Source organism: Heteronotia binoei, chromosome 5, assembly GCF_032191835.1.
Source record: "Heteronotia binoei isolate CCM8104 ecotype False Entrance Well chromosome 5, APGP_CSIRO_Hbin_v1, whole genome shotgun sequence".
Classification (NCBI taxonomy): Eukaryota; Metazoa; Chordata; class Lepidosauria; order Squamata; family Gekkonidae; genus Heteronotia; species Heteronotia binoei.
The window spans coordinates 28,709,717-28,728,372 of NC_083227.1; the positions used below are offsets into that span (position 1 = coordinate 28,709,717).

Below are 18,656 nucleotides of genomic sequence, written 5' to 3' on the forward strand. Positions count from 1 at the left end.
CTGTGCTGAAATGGCTAAAAGGGAAGAAACAGAAACTGGACCCTGGGAAGATCCAAGCAGTACTGGTTGGGAAAGCAAAACTCTTAAAGCAGGGGTGGCCAAACTTGCTTAATACAAGAGCCACATTGAATATATGCCAGATGTCTGAGAGCCTCAAGACATGAACGTCAGATGTTTGAGAGCAGCAAGGAAGGAAGGAAAGCAGGTAAATAGGGGGGGGGGGAGGAGGGATAGAGAGATTGGAAAAAAAACAACTTTAACTTTAAATGCATTCTCCAAGCTGCTGGCTGGCTTGGCTTAAACAGACAACTGCCTTTTCCAAGCCAGTGGGGGCTTTGAAAGCCACACAATATGCGTGAAAGAGCCACATGTGGCTCCCGAGCCACAGTTTGGCCACCCCTGTCTTAAAGGATACTCTGTTCCTCACTTTCAGTGGGGTTCTGCTAATCCTTGTCCACTCAGTTAAGAGTCTTGATGTACTGGATCCAACTTATTGCTGGAGAAGCAAGTAAATGCAGTTGCAAAAAAGGCTTTCTCCCAACTCAGCCTTAGCTGGAAAAATGGCCCCTTCCCTTGCTATAGTTGATCTGGCAACCAGGATCCATGCCACAATGACATCATAGAGTTGGAAGGGACCTCCAGGGTCATCTAGTCCAACCCCCTGCACAATGCAGGAAACCCACAAACACCTCCCCCTAAATTCACAGGATGTCAGATGGCCATCTAGCCTCTGTTTAAAAACCTCCAAGGAAGGAGAGTAGATGAGATTGGTCTCCCCACAAAACCAATTCCAAAACTCCAGCTGGTGCACAAAACTGAATTGCTCTACAGGACTTTTCTAACCAATAATAGGGTACTAATTTACAAAGTTAATTAGGGTTGCCAATCCCCAGGGGGGGCGGGGGCAGGTTTGGAGGCCTGCTTCAGGGTCATCAGAAGGAAGGGGGGTGGGGAATGCCTGCAAGGCACTCTGTTATTCCCTCTGGAGATTGATTCCCATAAGGCAGTGGCTCCCAACCTTTTTGGCACCAGGGACCGGTTTCGTGGAAGACAATTTTTCCACAGACCGGTGTGGGGTGGGTGCTGGGGGTTTTGCCACCCCAGGTTGCCTCCCATGAAGGTCTTTAAATGAGAGGCAGGTGAAAGTTGTTGCCATGCTGTCCCTTCTGCCCGTCTGGGACCCAGGCAGATGTAAGATGTGGTGCTTCGAAGCGAGGCTGTGCGACCTCTTTCATCTGTCCAGGTCCTGGGCAGGCAGAAGGGGCGGTGCAGCCCCTCTGCCTCGCTTTGCAGCCTGGTTGCTAACAGGCCACGGACTGGGGGTTGGGGACCCCTGCCATAGGGTATAATGGAGAATTAATCCGTGGGTATCTGGGGCTCTGGGGGAGCTGTTTCTTAAGGTTGAGGCACCAAATTTTAGCATAGCATCCAGTGCTTCTCCTTAAAAGATCCCCCAAGTTTCACAAAGATTGAACCAGGGGGTCCAATTTGATGAGCCCCAAAAGAAGGTGCCCCTATCCTTCATTATTTCCAGTGGAGGGAAGGCATTTAAGGGTGTGTGGTCCTTAGGGTTTGTAGAATCTTTCGGGCTCAAGTGCCGTGTTCTACTGGAGAAAGTGGTCCCTTTAAATGGGATGGCCTTTGGAGTTCAATTGTGGTTGCCACGATCCTGCTCCTGGCTCCACCCCCAATGTCTCCTGGCTCCACCCCCAAAGTCCCCAGATATTTCTTGAATTGCATCTGGCAACCTTAAAGTTAATCAGATAAATCATTAGGCCACATGGTGGCCTAAATTACTGTGTTTAGTTTGCAGTAAATTGGATCCACTCTATTATGTCATCCTGCACCATTTCATTGGTCACGTTAACATTTATGCTTTCCAGCAGTACTGCTTTTTCAAATTTCTACCACCCGAATTTTAAGGCATAGTTTATTGAATGTATTGATGACGTTATTGAGCCCCGTTGACTGCAATTAACGTATATAAATAAAATAATGCAAATATCCCTCTCCACCTGTAAACAGCAGATGTGGGGTAGTGGAGGGGGGGTGGGGACTGGCCAGAAGGCGTAGTATTTGGGCAGCCACTCAGAACTGATCCATTCCTCCCCTGTGACAGCGCCTGGGACTTCTTTCCTGGGCCTCCCTCCCAAGTCCTGGGCTGAGAATTCATTTTAGGGTTGCCAAGTTCAATCCAAGAAATATCTGGGGACTTTAGGGTGGAGCCAGGAGACTTTGGGGGTGGAGCCAGGCGCAAGGTTCTGACAAGCATAATTGCACTCCAAAGGCTGTTTTGGCCATCACCTTTAAAGGAACTGCACACCTTTTAAATGCCTTCCCTCCATTGGAAATAATGAAGGATAGGGGCACCTTCTTTGGGGGCTCATAGGATTGGACCCCCTGGTCCAATCGTTTTGAAATTTGGAGGGAATTTTGTGGAGAGGCACTGGATGCTATGCTTTAAATTTGGTGCCTCTACCTAAAAAAAACAGGCCGCCCAAGAGCAACAGGTACCCGCAGATCATTTCATTATACCCTATGGGAATCGGTCTCCATAGGGGATAATGGAGTGCCCAGTAGACATTTCCCTCTCCCCACCCCGCTTTCTGATAACCCTGATGCGGGGGGGGGGGGGAGCCTCCAAACCGGGGGATCCCCTGCCCCCACCAGAGGATTGGCAACCCTAATTCATTTCGATTTCCAAAATTCAGACCCCGCCCCCTCCTCTCAGCCCCTGCAAGGACCACCACCGGGGGCTAACAAAGGAAACCACCCATCAGGGAAAAAATCATGTTTTAAAAGTGTTAAACCCGCTCCAGCTACAGGATAGTAGAAGTGCCTGCCTTCCAAGGCTGCAACGACTTACTTGAGAGTAACCCTTCCCAGGCTCCACTGAAAGGCTTTTCTCTAGGTCTGCAGCCCACACACACCTCTCGACCTCCCTGTTCTCCTCCTCCCCAATGCAGATACAAACACGCCCCCCCTTGCTCGGCCTCTCTAGCAAAGGCTCAGCTGCTTTAACCCTTGCGGAGCTGCAGGCAAAGGCGGGGGGGAGGAAAGAGAGGCTTTTCCTGCTCTCCCCGTCGAGAGGATATCCTCCGGGGCAGGGGTGGCCAGACTTGCTTAACAATAACATAAGAGCCACATTGAATAAACATCATGTTCGAGAGCCGCAAAGACATCAACGTCAGATCTTTGAGATCTGGAAGGCAGGCAGACAGGCCTGGGGGGGCAGGGAGAGATGGAAAGAAAACAACTTTAAATGCATTGTCATAGCTGTTGACTGGCTTGGCTTGAAGAAGTAATTTAAAGAGAGAAATGCCTGCTCCAAGCCAGCCAATGGGGTAGGGGCGGCTTTGAGAGCCACACAATATGTGTGCAAGAGCCACATGTGGCTCCCGAGCAGCAGTTTGGCCACCCCTGCTCTGGCGGATGAACTCAAAGGACCAGCAGGATTGCAAACCTCTGGACTACCTTGTAATGCTTTCTAAGTCTGGCTGCTTTCAAGCTGTGGTGCTGGAGAACAATCTTGAGAGTCCCTTGCAGTCCTCTGCAAGAAGATCCAATCAGTCAGTCGTAAGGGAAATCAACCCTGACTTTTCCCTGGAAGGTCAGATGCCGAAACTGAAGCTCAAATACTTTGGCCACCAAATGGAGATGGGAGCGCTTCCTGGGGAAGACCCTGAAGCTGGGAAAGACAGAAGGCAAAAGAAGAAGGGGATGGCGAAAGAGGAGATGGCTGGACAGCGTTACTGATTTAACTAACATGAACTTGAGCAGACGGTGGCAGGGCCGGATCTAGGGGAGGGGGGGCAGAAGGGGGTGCTTGCTCCGGGCGCTGACAGTGGGGGGGCGCCAAATTGGGTATGGAGTCCACTGTATTCTATGGGACCATAAGATAGAATGGCACATAAGGGGGCACCATTTTTACATTTTGCCCCCCCCCCTCAAAAAACATGTAGATCCAGTCCTGAATGGTGGAAGACAGGAGGGCCTGATGGTGTGACTTTGTCCATGGGGGTCACAAAGCATCATACTCTACTATGCAACTGAACAACAACAAAAAGGGCTATCCCAGGGGTGCCAAACTCATTTGTTATGAGGACCAGATCTGACATAAATGAGACCTTGTCGGGTCAAGCCCTTGGCCATGTATGTTCCTATTCAAGATTAGGTAAAAAAAAAAGGTAAAGGTAGTCCCCTGTGCAAGCGCCAGTCGTTTTTGACTCTGGGGTGACGTTGCTTTCACAGCGTTTTCACGGCAGACTTTTTATGCACTTTACCAACCTCGGAAGGATGGAAAGCTGAGTCAACCTGGAGCCGGCTACCTGAAACAGCTTCTGCTGGAATCGAACTCAGGTTGTGAGCAGAGGACTTCGACTGCAGTACTGCAGCTTTACCACTCTATAAACTTTTTAAAGGAAGCAAACAAAATCTTAAAATATGGCTAAAACTTGTAGGTCTTTAAAGTACTTTCTTTGTATTTCTCCAATGGGATCCAGGCTGTTTCCTTCCTTTCTCAAAGGACCTGGAGGGGAGCCTCAGCCAATAGAAGGAAGAGAGGCTTGGCTCAGCAGCTCTGCTGTGCGATTGAGCTTGGCAAAGCAAGCTCTGTCTCCACCCCCCCCCCTTTCCTTCCCAAGAGAGGAGCCTCAGCCAATGCAGAAAACAGAGGTTTTTCTCTGTAGCTCTTGTGCAATGGAACAAGGCTGGCAAAGCAAGCTGTGATGCTGAAGGAAGCAAGAGAGAGAGAATAGGAAGCAGATGACTGCCAGTTGCTTGGGGGGCTGATAGGAGCTCTCTGGAGGCCTGATTCGACCCCCATGTTTGACACCCCTGGGCTAGCCTGTCATCCTTTTGAGTAAGTCCCCTTTGCTCGTCTGCAGCACTGAAAGGGTTAAAATGAGCGAGCTGCTTCCTAGAGAGGCGGAGCAAGGAGGGAGGGAGAGGTAAAGGTCGGAGGGAGGGGGGCAGAGATTTCGCTTCTGAATGGCCAGAGAGACCAGGGAGGGCTTCTGATGTGCGACAGCCTGCAAAAGCCTTGCAGGAGGATCCCGGGAAGGTTTGCTCACGAGTAAGCCATTGGTGGAGCGCAATGAGCTTGTCAGTCCTCTTGGGAGAGGGCAATGCGGCTATGGAGTGTTTTTGACGGGGAGTTTGTATTTTAGGGCTGCCATTCTCCAGGTGAGGGCATGGGATCCCTCGGTTTGGAGGCCTGAAGGGGGGGGGGCTTCAGGGTCATCAGAAAACGTGGTGGGGGGGAGGGAAATGTCTGCTGGGAACGCCATTATTTCCTATGCAGACCGATTATAGGGTATAATGGAAAATTGATCCTTGGGTATCTGGGGCTCTCGTAGGGCTGTTTATTGAGATAGAGGCACCAAAATTTCAGCATAGTATCCAGTGTCTCTCTTCAAAAAACACTCCGAATTTCAAAAGGATTGGACCAGGGGGTCCAATTATGTGAACCCCCAAAGAAGGTGCCCCTATCCTTCATTATTTCTAACGTAGAGAAGGCATTTAATGTGATAGCCAGAACTCCCTTTGGAGTTCAGTTGTGCTTGTCACACCATTGCTCCTGGCTTCACCCCCAAAGTCTCCTGGCTCCGCCCTCAAAGTTACCAGATATTTCTTGAATTGGACTTGGCAACCCTAATTACTTTTAAAATATAATAGGGTGCATTCATGCGGAATAATGTGTTTTGCAGCTGGATTTTTTACAGTACAAGAATAGCAAAAATCCAGTTACAAAACACATTATTTGGTGCTGTGTGAATGAACCGTTAAATAGTGTGAAATAGTCCAGCAGGGTGTAGGAGTTGCTCTTTATGGGCTGGCTCCTGCAAAGATTTATTCACCAGTAAGTCGTGGGGTGATACGTTTTCCTTCGAGGTTTTGCTCTGTAGCTCCTGTGTGATTGAGCAGGCCTGGCAAAGCAAGTTGAAATGCAGAAGGAAGCAAGAGAGAGGGAGAAGGAAGCAGACGAGCCAGCTGCTTGGGGGCCTCATAGGAGCCTTCCGGGGGCATGATTCGGCCCCTGAGCTGCATGTTTGGCACCCCTGGTCTAGGGCCAGCCCTGGTGATGCCCCCCCCCCTCTGCAGATTCAGTGCCTCCCGCTGATCCTGTGTAGCCCAGCAGACCTGTGCCCTGTGCTGGGGAGGTGACCCCCCACCTCTTCCCGTCAGCTGGCTGCTTGGGCAGAGCTTTTGCCTACTGCTTCTGGTCTGTTGAGGAGATGGAAGAGGCTTTCCCAGTCCTTTTGTCCTGGGTTTTAGTTCACTTTGAGATTTAGCTCCCAGGACAGACTGATCCCTAATCATTGGAGGCCAATATTATAGCATGCACAGCAGGCTTATATATATATATATATTATTTCGTAAATTTATTATATATATATTATTTCATAAGTTTATAATCTGCCCTTTCCCATAGTGGACTCAGGGCAGATTCCAATATGGTAAAACAATTAAAAAACAACAATCAAACAGGTAAACAACAGAACAGTTGAACAGTTAAAACAGATTAAGAAATAAAAACAGTTAAGCCATTAGCTCAGAATTAATTTTAAGGCGGCATGGATGGTGTGGACACATAAATTAAGACATGCTTGTCACAGCTTAGGCATCCAAAAGATGTCAATTGGATCGGCCCGATTTTTAGCAATCAGTGCTGGGAGGCCAGTTTGATGGTGTAATAAGATAAGGACACCCACCTGCCTCAGCCATAGGCCTGGCGGAACAGCTCCATCTTACAGGCCCTCCGGAATGGCAACAAATCCGGTAGGGCCTGAACCTCCATAGAGAGCTGATTCCACCAGGTTGGGGCCAGGGCTGAAAAAGCCCTGGCGCTGGTCGAGGCAAGCCGGACGTCCCTTGAGCCAGAGATGGTCAAAAGATGTTGACTGGCCAATTGTAATGACCTCTGGGGTCTAGATTAAATAGAGATAGTGTATTTTCCTGAAAGATTAAAAAGTCCATGTCATTTAAAAGCTTGATACATAATATGACACGATGACTTTAATCCTGAAATGCAAATTGCAATAAGAATGGTGCTTCTGATCCACTAGGACAATTCTTAGATGTCTCTTGACCAGTGTCAAGAGACCAGCTTCATTCTCTGGGTTTCTTTCTGCCTTTTTTATATCAGATCAGATTTTATTAACGGCCCATGGCCAGCATATATAGATGCTGCAACAATCACTCAGAAGAGAATAATAAAACCATAAAAAGATTTGTAAAAGTAAAGGTAGTTCCCTGTGCAAGCACCAGTCGTTTTGGACTCTGGGGTGACGTTGCTTTCACAACGTTTTCACAGCAGACTTTTTACGGGGTAGTTTGCCTTCCCCAGTCATCTACACATTCCACCCCCCCAGCAAGCTGGGTACTCATTTTACCGACCTCAGAAGGCTGGAAGGCTGAGTCGACCTGGAGCCGGCTACCTGAGCCAGCTTCCGCTGGGATCGAACTCAGGTCGTGAGCAGAGGGCTCCAACTGAAGTACTGCAGCTTTACCACTCTGCACCACAGGGCTCTTATAAAAAGATTAAAACAGTCTAAAATTAAATACACAGATTTACAGCTGTAGTAAGACACTTAAGCAAACCAAGTTCCCACATTTCCATGAGAAACATAGATGGAGTGCAATTTTATCGCTTGAGTGCAAAATTTCACTATTTTCTTAGTAGTCTCTGTGTTCTCATCAGAAAGAAATTTGCTAACGGTCTTTTCATCTGAGCTTTTGGGAACTTTTGGTAATATTGGAGAAATAGAGGTCAAATGAATTTCATTATATATTGAGCAATGGAGTAAGACATGTGGTGTTCACAGCAGCATTACAGGGGCAAATTCTCTCAGCTTGAGGGATTTTGTTATATCTACCTTCAATGCCTGTTGATGGCAATACTGCAAGCCTTTTTGAAATCTTTTCCTCTCTTGTCTTCCTAGTCAAGTGAGTAATGTTATCTTTCCACAGTCGAAGGTAACCAAAGAGGTGGGAAAGGAGATGGAAGAGGAGAACTTGGAATAGGCAAGAGATCCAGAAAAGGTCCCCATCCCTCCAGGCAGGAAGTGGTGTTGAATATTCAGAAAGAGCTGCTCCAGAGATCATGGCTCAGGACACTAAGACCGCGGATGTACGCAGCCAATGGTTCAGGCAGTTCTGTTACCAGCAGGCCAGTGGGCCACAAGAGGTTTGCAGTCAGCTCCATGGACTTTGCAACCTCTGGCTGGAGCCAGAGAGGCACAGCAAGGAGCAGATCCTGGACCTGGTGATTCTGGAGCAGTTCCTAACCATCCTGCCTCAGGAAATGCAGCGCTGGGTCAGAGGATGTGGGCCAGAGACCTGTTCCCAGGCGGTGGCCCTGGCTGAAGATTTCGTCCTGAGTCAAGCAGAGAAGAAGAGGCAGGCAGAACAGGTGAGGGAGTTTCATTCATTCACTTCAAACAACATCCTTATCCTAAGGATTCCCTGCCAGATGTTTCTGCCTGTAGATAATTCACTTGGCTGGGAGAAAAAATCTCATCCCTGTGGGTGGACCTGTTTTCCTGATTCTTATCCCTGTGGGTGAACCAACTCTGCTGGTCAACACAGAACATAAGAGAAGCCATGTTGGATCAGGCCAACAGCCCATCCAGTCCAACATTCTGTGTCACACAGTGGCCAAAAGACAGGTGCCATCAGGAGATCCACCAGTGGAGCCAGAACTCCAAAAGCTCACCTCCCAACACCAAGAATACAGAGCATCACTGCCTCGGATAGGTGTGAGGAGTCTGGGAATGGGGCAGGATTAGCCTCCTCGGTCTGTTGCATTCCTTCTCTTACCCATCTCTTTTTCTTCTCTTTCAGATGCAAAGACCACCAGTGAAGATGGAAGCAAAGTTCTCTGAGGCAGAAGGAGCTCCATTGGAGGAAGAGCACAAGGAGGAGGCCCAGGAACATTCCCAAGATGTCCTCTCACATGGTAACTGACCCGCATGCCTGGATGGGATTAGGGCACACAGTGAAGTTGTTGTGTAGAAGATTTAGGACATGGGGTGGGGGGAAGGAAACACTGCTGCACACAACACAGAGTGCTGCACACAACTTCTGGGACTCAGGGCCATAGGATGCAGTGATGGTCACACACTTGGAGGGTTAGGGTTCATAAGAGAACATAAGAGAAGCCATGTTGGATCAGGCCAGTGGCCTGTCCAGTCTAAAACCAGGTGCCATCAGGAGGTCCATCAGTGGGGTAAGAACTCCAGAAGCCCTTCCACTGCTGCTGCCTCGCTCCAGCACCAAGAATATAGAGCATCATTTGTCCCAAAGAGAGTTCCACCTATTTGTGGGAGGCTATTGATTAGGTTTCTCCATTTTAAATACTTAGGGGTCTGGTTTGACCAGAGATTAACTTGGTCAGTGCAAGCTTCTCATGTTAAAAGACTGCTGCAGCAGCATCACATAATTCAAATGGAATGTATAAATCAAACATATAAATAAAAATCGTCTGGTTTCTTTTATCTATCAGGGGCTCTGTACATCCCAGCCACCGTCAAACTGTTTAATGCCAAGGTAGCTGTGCAAAGTTTATATGGAACTGGTATCTGGATTGACAAAATAAGGGGAGTCCTTCGATTCAGTTCTTCTTAAATCCTATCTCCCATCTATGGAGTCTCTGGATTGTGTATTGAGGGTAGCCTTAAAAATGCATTTTGGCTTTATTATGTACATGATTTTTTTGTTTGCTTGCTTGTTTGTTTTTCCCTTTCCCTTTCCCCTTCCTTTTCTGAGAAGTTAGTTCATCCTGTGCATTCCATGCATTCTATAAGCTGAGCTCTTTTGAACTCTGTCAGTGTGTATTCTATGTGTAGGGAGTTTACTATGCAGCTTTTTATTTTGATCATATTGTCTCGTTGTTGTGTCTCCCTCTTGAACTTTGCCTGTCTGAATCTGATCCTAGGATAATGGTATAGATGCATTATTATAGGGTTTTGTCTGGGGAGAGGGGGATTTTGTGAATATTTGACTGCACTTGTATATCGTTTTTAAAAGTTTAAAAGAGTGCAAAAGATGTATTAGGGTAACCAATTCTTGAATCTCAGCCCTGTTGAAGGCGTTCTCCCTTAAAGTTAAAATTATACACTCAGATATCCAAGAGAGATACATAGACTTAGTCAGGGAGGACTCTTGCCCCTGGGATAAACTTGTCTAGCAATGACTACAGTTCCTCAATCTTTCCTTGGATTCCCATTATTCATTTATCAGACAGGGAGGAATAAGAATGATTTTAAAATTTCTACTTAAATACAGTTACAGGAGAATGTGTAGGACATTATGTGTTTGTTTTAGTCAAATCATTGACATTCTAGCACCTAGAGAGCTCCCCAGTTACTGCTCATATTTGACTATTCCTTGCTATCCCCTGTGCAAGCACCAGTCGTTTCCGACTCTGGGGTGACGTTGCTTTCACAATGTTTTCATGGCAGACTTTTCACGGGGTGGTTTGCCATTGCCTTCCCCAGTCATCTACACTTTCTCCCAAGCAAGCTGGGTACTCATTTTACCAACCTTGGAAGGATGGAAGGCTGAGTCAACCTGGAGCCGGCTACCTGAAACCAGCTTCTGCCGGAATTGAACTCAGGTCGTGAGCAGAGAGTTCAGACCACAGTGCTGCAGTACTGTTGCTTTACCACTCTGTGCCACAGGACCGCTGTATTTAACTGTATTTAATGCTATAGGCATGCCTTTATGGCACACTTTAATGCCCGATGAGCTAGAGCAGGGGTCCTCAACCCCCAGGCCATGGACCAGTACCAGTCCGTGGCCTGTTAGCAACCGGGCCTTGAGTTGTATAATTATTTCATTATATATTACAATGTAGTCATAAGAAGAAGAAGAAGAAAATGACAACATTGGATTTATATCCTGCCCTCCACTCTGAATTTCAGAGTCTCGGAGTGGCTCACAATCTCCTTTACTTTCCCCCCCTCCACAACAGACACTCTGTGAGGTGGGTAGGGCTGAGAGAGCTCTCCCAAAAGCCCCCCTTTCAAGGACAACTCTGCAAGAGCTATGGCTGACCCAAGGCCATTCCAGCAGCTGCAAGTGGAGGAGTGGGGAATCAAACCCGGTTCTCCCAGATAAGAGTCTGCACGCTTAACCACCACTCCAAACTAATAGAAACAAAGTACACAATTGTATCATCCCGAAACCCCTCCGTCCATGGAAAAATTGTCTTCCACAAAACTGGTTCCTGGTGCCAAAAAGGTTGGGGACCACCGAGCTAAGAGTATTGTAAGGGAGGAAGGAAGCAGTCTTGCTGGCATGTTTTGAAAAACAGGGAAAATGTTCTCAGAACACACATTTTCAGTGCACTCCTCAAATGGCTTTCTTGGAGTAAACTCAAACTCCAATAGAACAAAGTTTGTGTCCAGTGGTGCCTTTAAGACCAACAAAGTTAAACACAGAATAAGCTTTTGTGTTCATGCACACTTCTTCAGAAGCCATGAAATGGAAATTACCAATCCATACACATAGGTAGAGAGTGAGCAGCAAAGTAGCATAATGAAGTTTAAGAGATTCAAGGACCAAAGAACAAATAAACCAGTTTATATGGCTGTCATTTATTTGGGTTTAATTCTGTGGGGAAACATAGTAAAGGAAATAAATATGTCGGAATTGGAGATGGAAGGGCAGATGTGTCCCTAACTGTGGAATGCTGAGAGTAATTCACTGAGATCCTGCATTATGCTCTATCCGTCCCCTCACAAACATGAAGGCCACCATGAACATGGTCCCAATATCAGTGGGGCCTTAAAACCGTCCACATTCCTGCCCACACACTGAGGGTACTTTCACATATACGAAATAATGCAGTTTGGTATCCATTTGCAAGTGGATTTTGCCATTTCACACAGTAAATCCAGTTCCAAAGTGGAGTGATAGTGGATTGAAAGTGAAGTATTTAGTGTAAGTGCCCTGAGAAAAGGTGCTGTCCAAAAAGATTTCAGATTTGGAAAATAGTACAACAAAAGGGAGGGGGAGTACAGAAGGTGGCCAATTTGGGGTTGAGGTCATGAGAATGATTGTCTTCACAGAAGGAGTCTAAGTCTCCTTTGACCAGTGGAAATTCACCCATTTATGCAGCCATTTAAAAAAAAAAAACAAGCAAAAAGAGCCAGTTTGGTGTAGTGGTTAAGTGTGCGGACTCTCATCTGGGAGAACCAGGTTTGAATTCCGACTCCTCCACTTGCACCTGCTGGAATGGCCTTGGGTCAGCCATAGCTTTTATAGGAGTTGTCCTTGAAGGGGCAGATGCTGTAAGAGCTCTCTTAGCCCCACCTACCTCACAGGGTATCTGTTGGGGGGGGGAAGGTGAAGAAGATTGTAAACCGCTCTGAGACTCTGAGATTGAGAGTAAATCCAATATCATCTTCATCTTCAAACAATCCTGCAGTGCCATCTACTGGCAGAAGATATGTTTGTCTTAATAACTTTCTTTAATTTCATACTTTTTTACAAATTTGCCCAAAAAAAACCTACTGAAGAATGAAAAGATGCTGGGTTAGAGTAGATAACTGTGGAGGTCCCTTCCAACTTTATGATTCTATTTTTCCAGTTATCATGGCTCAGGACACTAAGACTGCAGATGTACGCAGCCAGTGGTTCAGGCAGTTTCATTACCAGAAGGCTGATGGACCACAAGAGGTTTGCAGCCAGCTGCATGGACTTTGTAACCACTGGCTGAAGCCGGAGAGGCACACCAAGAAGCAGATCCTGGACCTGGTGATCCTGGAGCAGTTCCTGGCCATCCTGCCCCAGGAAATGCAGTGCTGGGTCAGAGGGTGTGGGCCGGAGACCAGTTCCCAGGCAGTGGCCCTGGCCGAAGGTTTCCTCCTCAGTCAGGAAGAGAAGAAGCAGGCAGAGCAGGTGAGAAAGTTTCACTGATTCAATTCAAGCAACAACTTTATCCTAAGGATTCCCTGCCAGATGTTTCTGCCTGTGGATAATTCACTCAACCACAGAGAAAACTGATTCTATTACCTGTAGGTCGGGGCTGGCCAAACTGTGGCTAAGAAGCCACATGTGGCTCTTTCTCAGATATTGTGCGGCTCTCAAAGCCCCCACCACCCCATCGGCCAGCTTGGAGAAGGCATTTATCTCTTTAAATCACTGTGCCAAGCCAGCCAGCGGCTTGGGGAACGCATTTAAAGTTGCTTTCTTTCCACCTCTCTCTTTTATTCCCCATCTATTTTCCTTCCTTCTTTCCTTTCTTCTTTCCTTCCTACCTTCCAACTAGCTTTCAGACATCTGACATTCACATCTTGTGGCTCTCAAACATCCGATGTTTAATCTATGTGGCTCTTACATTAAGCAAGTTTGTCCACCCCTTCTGTAGGTGAACCTATGCTGGTTGACGCAGGTGTGAGGAATCTGGGAGTGGGGCAAGATTAGTCGCCTCAGCCTGTTCCATTCCTTCTTTTACCCATTTACTTTTCTTCTCATTTCAGATAAGGGGACCATCAGTGAAGATGGAAGCAAAGTTTTCTGAGGCAGAAGGAGCTCTGTTGGAGGAAGGGCGCAGGGAGGAGGCTCAGGAATGTTCCCAAGATGTCCTCTCACATGGTAACTAACCCTCATGCCTGGATGGGATTAGGGCACACAGTGAAGTTGTTGTGTAGAAGATTTAGGACTGGGCAGGGGAGGAAACACTGCTGTACACAACACAGAGTACATTTCTGGGACTCAGGACCATAGGATGTAGTGATGGTCACACACCTGGAGGGGGATTAGATAGATTCATAAGAGAACATAAGAGAAGTCATGTTGGATCAGGCCAGTGGCCCGTCCTGTCCAACACTGGGTCACACAGTGGCCAAAAAAACAGGTGCCATCAGGAGCTCCACCAGTGGGGCAAAAACTCCAGAAGCTCTCCCACTGCTCCCCCCACCCCAGCACCAAGAATACAGAGCATCACTTGTCCCAAAGAGAGTTCCATCTATTTGTGGGACGCTATTGATGAGGTTCCCCCATTTTAAATACGAAGAAGAAGAAGTCTGCAGATTTATACCCCACCCTTCTCTCTGAATCAGAGACTCAGAGCAGCTTACAATCTCCTATATCTTCTCCCCACACAACAGACACCCTGTGAGGTGGGTGGGGCTGAGAGGGCTCTCACAGCAGCTGCCCTTTCAAGGACAACTCCTACGAGAGCTATGGCTAATCCAGCAGCTGCAAGTGGAGGAGTGGGGAATCAAACCCGGTTCTCCCAGATAAGAGTCTGCATACTTAACCACTACACCAAACTTAGGGGTCTGGTTTGCCCAGAGATCAACTTGGTCAGTAGTGAAAGGTGCTCATGTTATAAGATTGGATGCTCATGTTATAAGATTGGCTACAGCAGCATCAAATATTACCTGTGGTTTCTTTTATTCATCTGGGGGCTCAGTGTATCCCAGCTGCCATCGAACTGTTTAACACTAAGGTGGTCGTGCAAAGTTTATCTGGCTCTGGCATCTGGAGATGAAATAGATTGAGTTATTCTTCGATTCAGTTATTCTTAAATCCTGTTTTCTGTCTGCAGAATTCCAAATCGTGTAGTTGGGGTAGCCCTCCAAGCTGTATTAGGGTAACCATCTCTGGAAACTCAGTTGAAGGTTTTCCCCCTTAAAGTTAAAATTATACTCTCCGACCTCCAAGAGAGATTCCTAGACTTAGTCAGAGGGGACTCTTATGTTCCCCTTTGGGATAAACTTGTCCAGCAATGACTACAGTTGCTCACTCTTTCCTTGGATTCCAGTTATTCATTTACCGGGCAGGGAGGCATAAAAATGAGTAAGAAATGTCTATTTAAGTGTGATTATAACATACAGTCTGTAGAGCACAACGTGTATGTTCTACTAAATTTGTTGGTATTCTTCCACCTGAAGAGCTCCCTGATTACTGCTCATATTGGACTGTTCCTCACTATAGAAGATTACAACCCAAGAGTTCCACAGAAACTAGAGGTTATCAAAAAAAATACCAAACTGTGGACTAATAACAAACAACTAGAAGTACTCATAAATTGTAGCTTATAATTTCTAATTTTTCAAGGTGCATATTTTTACAAAGTGTGTAGTCATTTTGAAGTGCTAGACAATCATACAAAACTTAAATACGTTTCCAACACATTTATAAGCACACAAAAGTCTGTCACAAATGACTTCCACAACAGTTTCCTATACGAGTATAGGAAACTGTTGTGGAAGTCATTTGTGATGGAGTTCTGTATGCTTATAAATGTGTTAAAATGTATATATAAGATTCATATGATTGTCTAGCACATTAAAATTACTCTGCACTTTGTAAAAATATGCACCTTGAAAAATTAAAAATGATGTGCCACAATTTACAAGTACTTGTTACTGATTCTAGTTGTTCGTAATTAGTCCACGGTTTGGTATTTTGTTCCTCACTATAGGCATGCACTGTTGGCATTTCTTTAATGCACTGCCATCTAGAGTACTGCAAGGGAGGTACCTTAAGATACCCTACTCTGATAGAATATGCATCTGTAGTGCAGGTAGCATAGGCACCCTGTATCATGCGACCTTTGAACGGAATCATTGTTCTGAGCTTAGAAATCTTTTAATTCATCTTTTGCTCCAACATATAAATCATTGAGAAGCCATGATCTCTTTTATTAGTAGATAATAGCAGACTGATCACTCTTTTCGCTGTGAAATTTTATGCATCTCTGATAGATTTTGGCAGCCATTCAAATTGAGTCTAGCTTTTTCTGTATTTTAATAATCTGCTCAAAATACATTGAGAAGCAGTATGAGATAGAGAGATTCATGGAAGGCAATTCCACTCTTATTGTCATGAATTAAAATAGTCATATCCAGGGGTCGTTTTCTAGAAAAAATAGGTGGTGGAGCTGATTAGCATAACTCATTGGCATATGCCACCCCCCACCAGCCAAAACAGTACTTGAGGGCCTGACCAGGGAAAAGATCTGACTAGCAGCTCAGGTTGAGTGGAAGGGGGAGAGAAGCTCTGACAGAGGAAGCAAAAGCAAAAAGGCACACTATTGGTCAAGAGTGCTTGGCCTCTTGCGTGAGTATTGATTGGATCTCTCTCCTTATTCCAGCCGAGGATGTCAAAGAGACAACTGAGGAATCTGATGGGTTCTCATTGAAAAGAGATGAGGCAGAAGAGTCTGAATGTAACTTCCGGAATCAAGAGAGGCAGGAAGGAAACCATGAAGAGGAGAGGAGGGAAAAAGCCATTCCTTGCCAAGAAGGGGATTTCCATAAAGTAATTTACATGGCGGAAGAAACAAACAAATGCTTGGACTGGAGACTGAATTTCTCAGATCAAACTCAACATGATCTCGATTTGCAAAAGCACCCTGAGAAGAAGGCCCATAAGTGCTTGCAGTGTGGAAAGAGCTTCCTTTGTGGAGAAGAGCTCATGAAACACCAAAGGATTCATATAAAAGAGAAAGTGTATAGCTGCTCAGACTGTGGCAAAGGTTTTTCAGAGAAATCAAGCCTTGTTCAACACCAGAGAGAGAGTTCCCACCATTCAGGAGGGGAGTCATTTATCTGCTCAGAGAGTGGAAAGAAGTTCTCAGATTGGAAGGCACATAAATGCTTTCCATGTGGAAAGTATTTCAACTGCAGATCACAGCTCCTTTTGCACCAAAGAACCCACACGGGGGAGAAACCTTTTGAATGCTTAGAGTGTGGGAAGAGATTCAGTCACAGTGTCAGCCTTCAAGAGCATCGAAGAATCCACACAGGGGAGAAACCTTTTGAATGCTCTGAGTGTGGAAAGAGATTCAGACACAATATCAGCCTTCAGCGGCATCTAAGAAGCCACAGAGGCGAAAAACCTTTTGAATGCTCAGAATGTGGAAAGAGATTCAGTCAGAGTGTCAGTCTTCAACAGCACGAAATAATCCACACAGGGGAGAAACCTTTTGAGTGCTCAGAGTGTAAAAAGAAATTCAGTTGGAGTGGCAGCCTTCAGCGGCATTTAGGAACCCACACAGGGGAAAAGCCTTTTGAATGCTCAGAGTGTGGAAAGAGATTCAGTCAGCGTGGCAATCTTCAAAGACATCTAAGAACCCACACAGGGGAGAAACCTTCTGAGTTCTCAGAGTGTGGGAAGAGAGTCAGACAGAGTAGCAGCCTTCAACGGCATCTAAAAGGCCACACAGGCGAGAAATCTTTTGAATGCTCGGAATGTGGAAAGAGATTTCAGTGCAGGGTCTATCTTCAAAGGCATCAAAAAACCCACACAGGGGAGAAACCTTTCAAATGCTCAGAGTGTGGGAAGAGCTTTAAAGGCCATCTTCAAAGGCATCTAAGAACCCATGCAAGGGAGAATCCAGTGATGCCCTTGGTCCCAGACTTGTCAGCTGGAAACGTCTTCAACGGCATCTAAAAAGCCACACAGGAGAGAAATCTTGTGGGAAGGAAAGGAACAAAAACAACTGTGCACACGAACAGTAGAAAAATAAACTTGTTTACAAATTTGATGAATTTAGTTTCATTATTACATAGAACTATTTTTTTTACAATACATGAACACACTCTCAGGTGCAAGGAACAAACTGGAGCTTGTGCCAGAAAGAGATTCTTGTTATAACTTCATGTTGTGCATTGAAATGTGAAGGATATGAACATTTGGAAGTTTGCTATGGAACGACTCCTGAGGAAACCTATCTGTGAAACACTATCCTGAGATGGCTGAAGTGTTGAGTGGAGTGATTAATCTTTTGGTTGTGAAAATTATCATTCCGCGAGTAGGTCAAGTTGGAATTTCACTTCTTTCTATATCCAGAGCTTCGATGTGACCTTTAAGTGACTCTGTGAAACAACTGGAGTGAAATTACCAAACTGAGGACCATAGAGCATCTCCAGTTTGTTCCTTGCACCTGAGAGTGTGTTCATGCACTGCAGACATTTTTTTATAAATATTGTGCATTGTTCTATGTAGTAATGAAACTGAATTAATCGAATTTGTAAATAAGTTTATTTTTCTACTGTTTGTGCACACAGTTGTTTTTGTTCCTTCCTTTGCATACGGTGTATTCCTCTTGGTTCTTTCGAAGGATGGGAAGGGCGTCACTAGGTGTGGTTATTTTCAGCGGCATCAAAGAATCCACAACAGTGTGAGAACTGAACGTTCAGAGTGTGGAAAGAGATTCAGCAGGAAATACCGTCTTCAGCATCACCAAAGAAACCACACAGGAGAGAAATCTTTTGAATGGGCCAAGTGTTGAAAGAAATTCAGTTAGAGTGGCCATAAGAACATAAGAGAAGCCACATTGGATCAGGCCAATGGCCCATCCCGTCCAACACTCTGTGTCACACAGTGGCTAAAAAAAACCAAGTGCCATCAGGAGGTCCACCAGTGAGGCTAGAAGCCCTCCCACTGTGCCCCCCCAAGCACCAAGAATACAGAGCATCACTGCCCCAGAAAGAGAATTCCAACAATACACTGTGGCTAATAGCTACTGATGGACCTCTGCTCCATATGCTTATCCAATCCCCTCTTGAAGCTGGCTATGGTTGTCGCCACCACCTCCTGTGGCAGCGAATTCCACATATTAATCACTCCTTGTGTGAAGAATTGCTTCCTTTTATCCATTCTAACCTGACTGCTCAGCAATTTCATTGAATGCC

At 46.0% G+C, this 18,656-nt stretch overlaps 2 protein-coding genes across 3 annotated transcripts in view; one reads left to right on the forward strand and one right to left on the reverse strand.

Annotated features, from left to right (window-relative positions):
* LOC132571892 (uncharacterized) overlaps window positions 1–18,656 on the reverse strand; it is an 851,656-nt gene that overhangs the window by 623,807 nt on the left and 209,193 nt on the right. The gene's annotated exons all lie outside the window — the stretch shown is intronic.
* On the forward strand, window positions 4,926–17,506 carry LOC132571254 (gastrula zinc finger protein XlCGF57.1-like). Of its 2 annotated transcripts, XM_060237997.1 has the most exons (6): window positions 4,926–5,074; window positions 7,972–8,413; window positions 8,845–8,959; window positions 12,596–12,906; window positions 13,488–13,602; window positions 16,112–17,506. In XM_060237997.1, exons 2-6 carry the CDS (start codon window positions 8,105–8,107, stop codon window positions 17,410–17,412), a joined length of 2,151 nt encoding a protein of 716 aa, XP_060093980.1. In that variant the 5' UTR covers window positions 4,926–5,074; window positions 7,972–8,104; the 3' UTR covers window positions 17,413–17,506. The 2 variants fall into 2 exon arrangements, with proteins under 2 accessions (XP_060093980.1, XP_060093982.1); XM_060237999.1 differs by lacking the exons at window positions 12,596–12,906; window positions 13,488–13,602 and having other exon boundaries at window positions 4,967–5,074.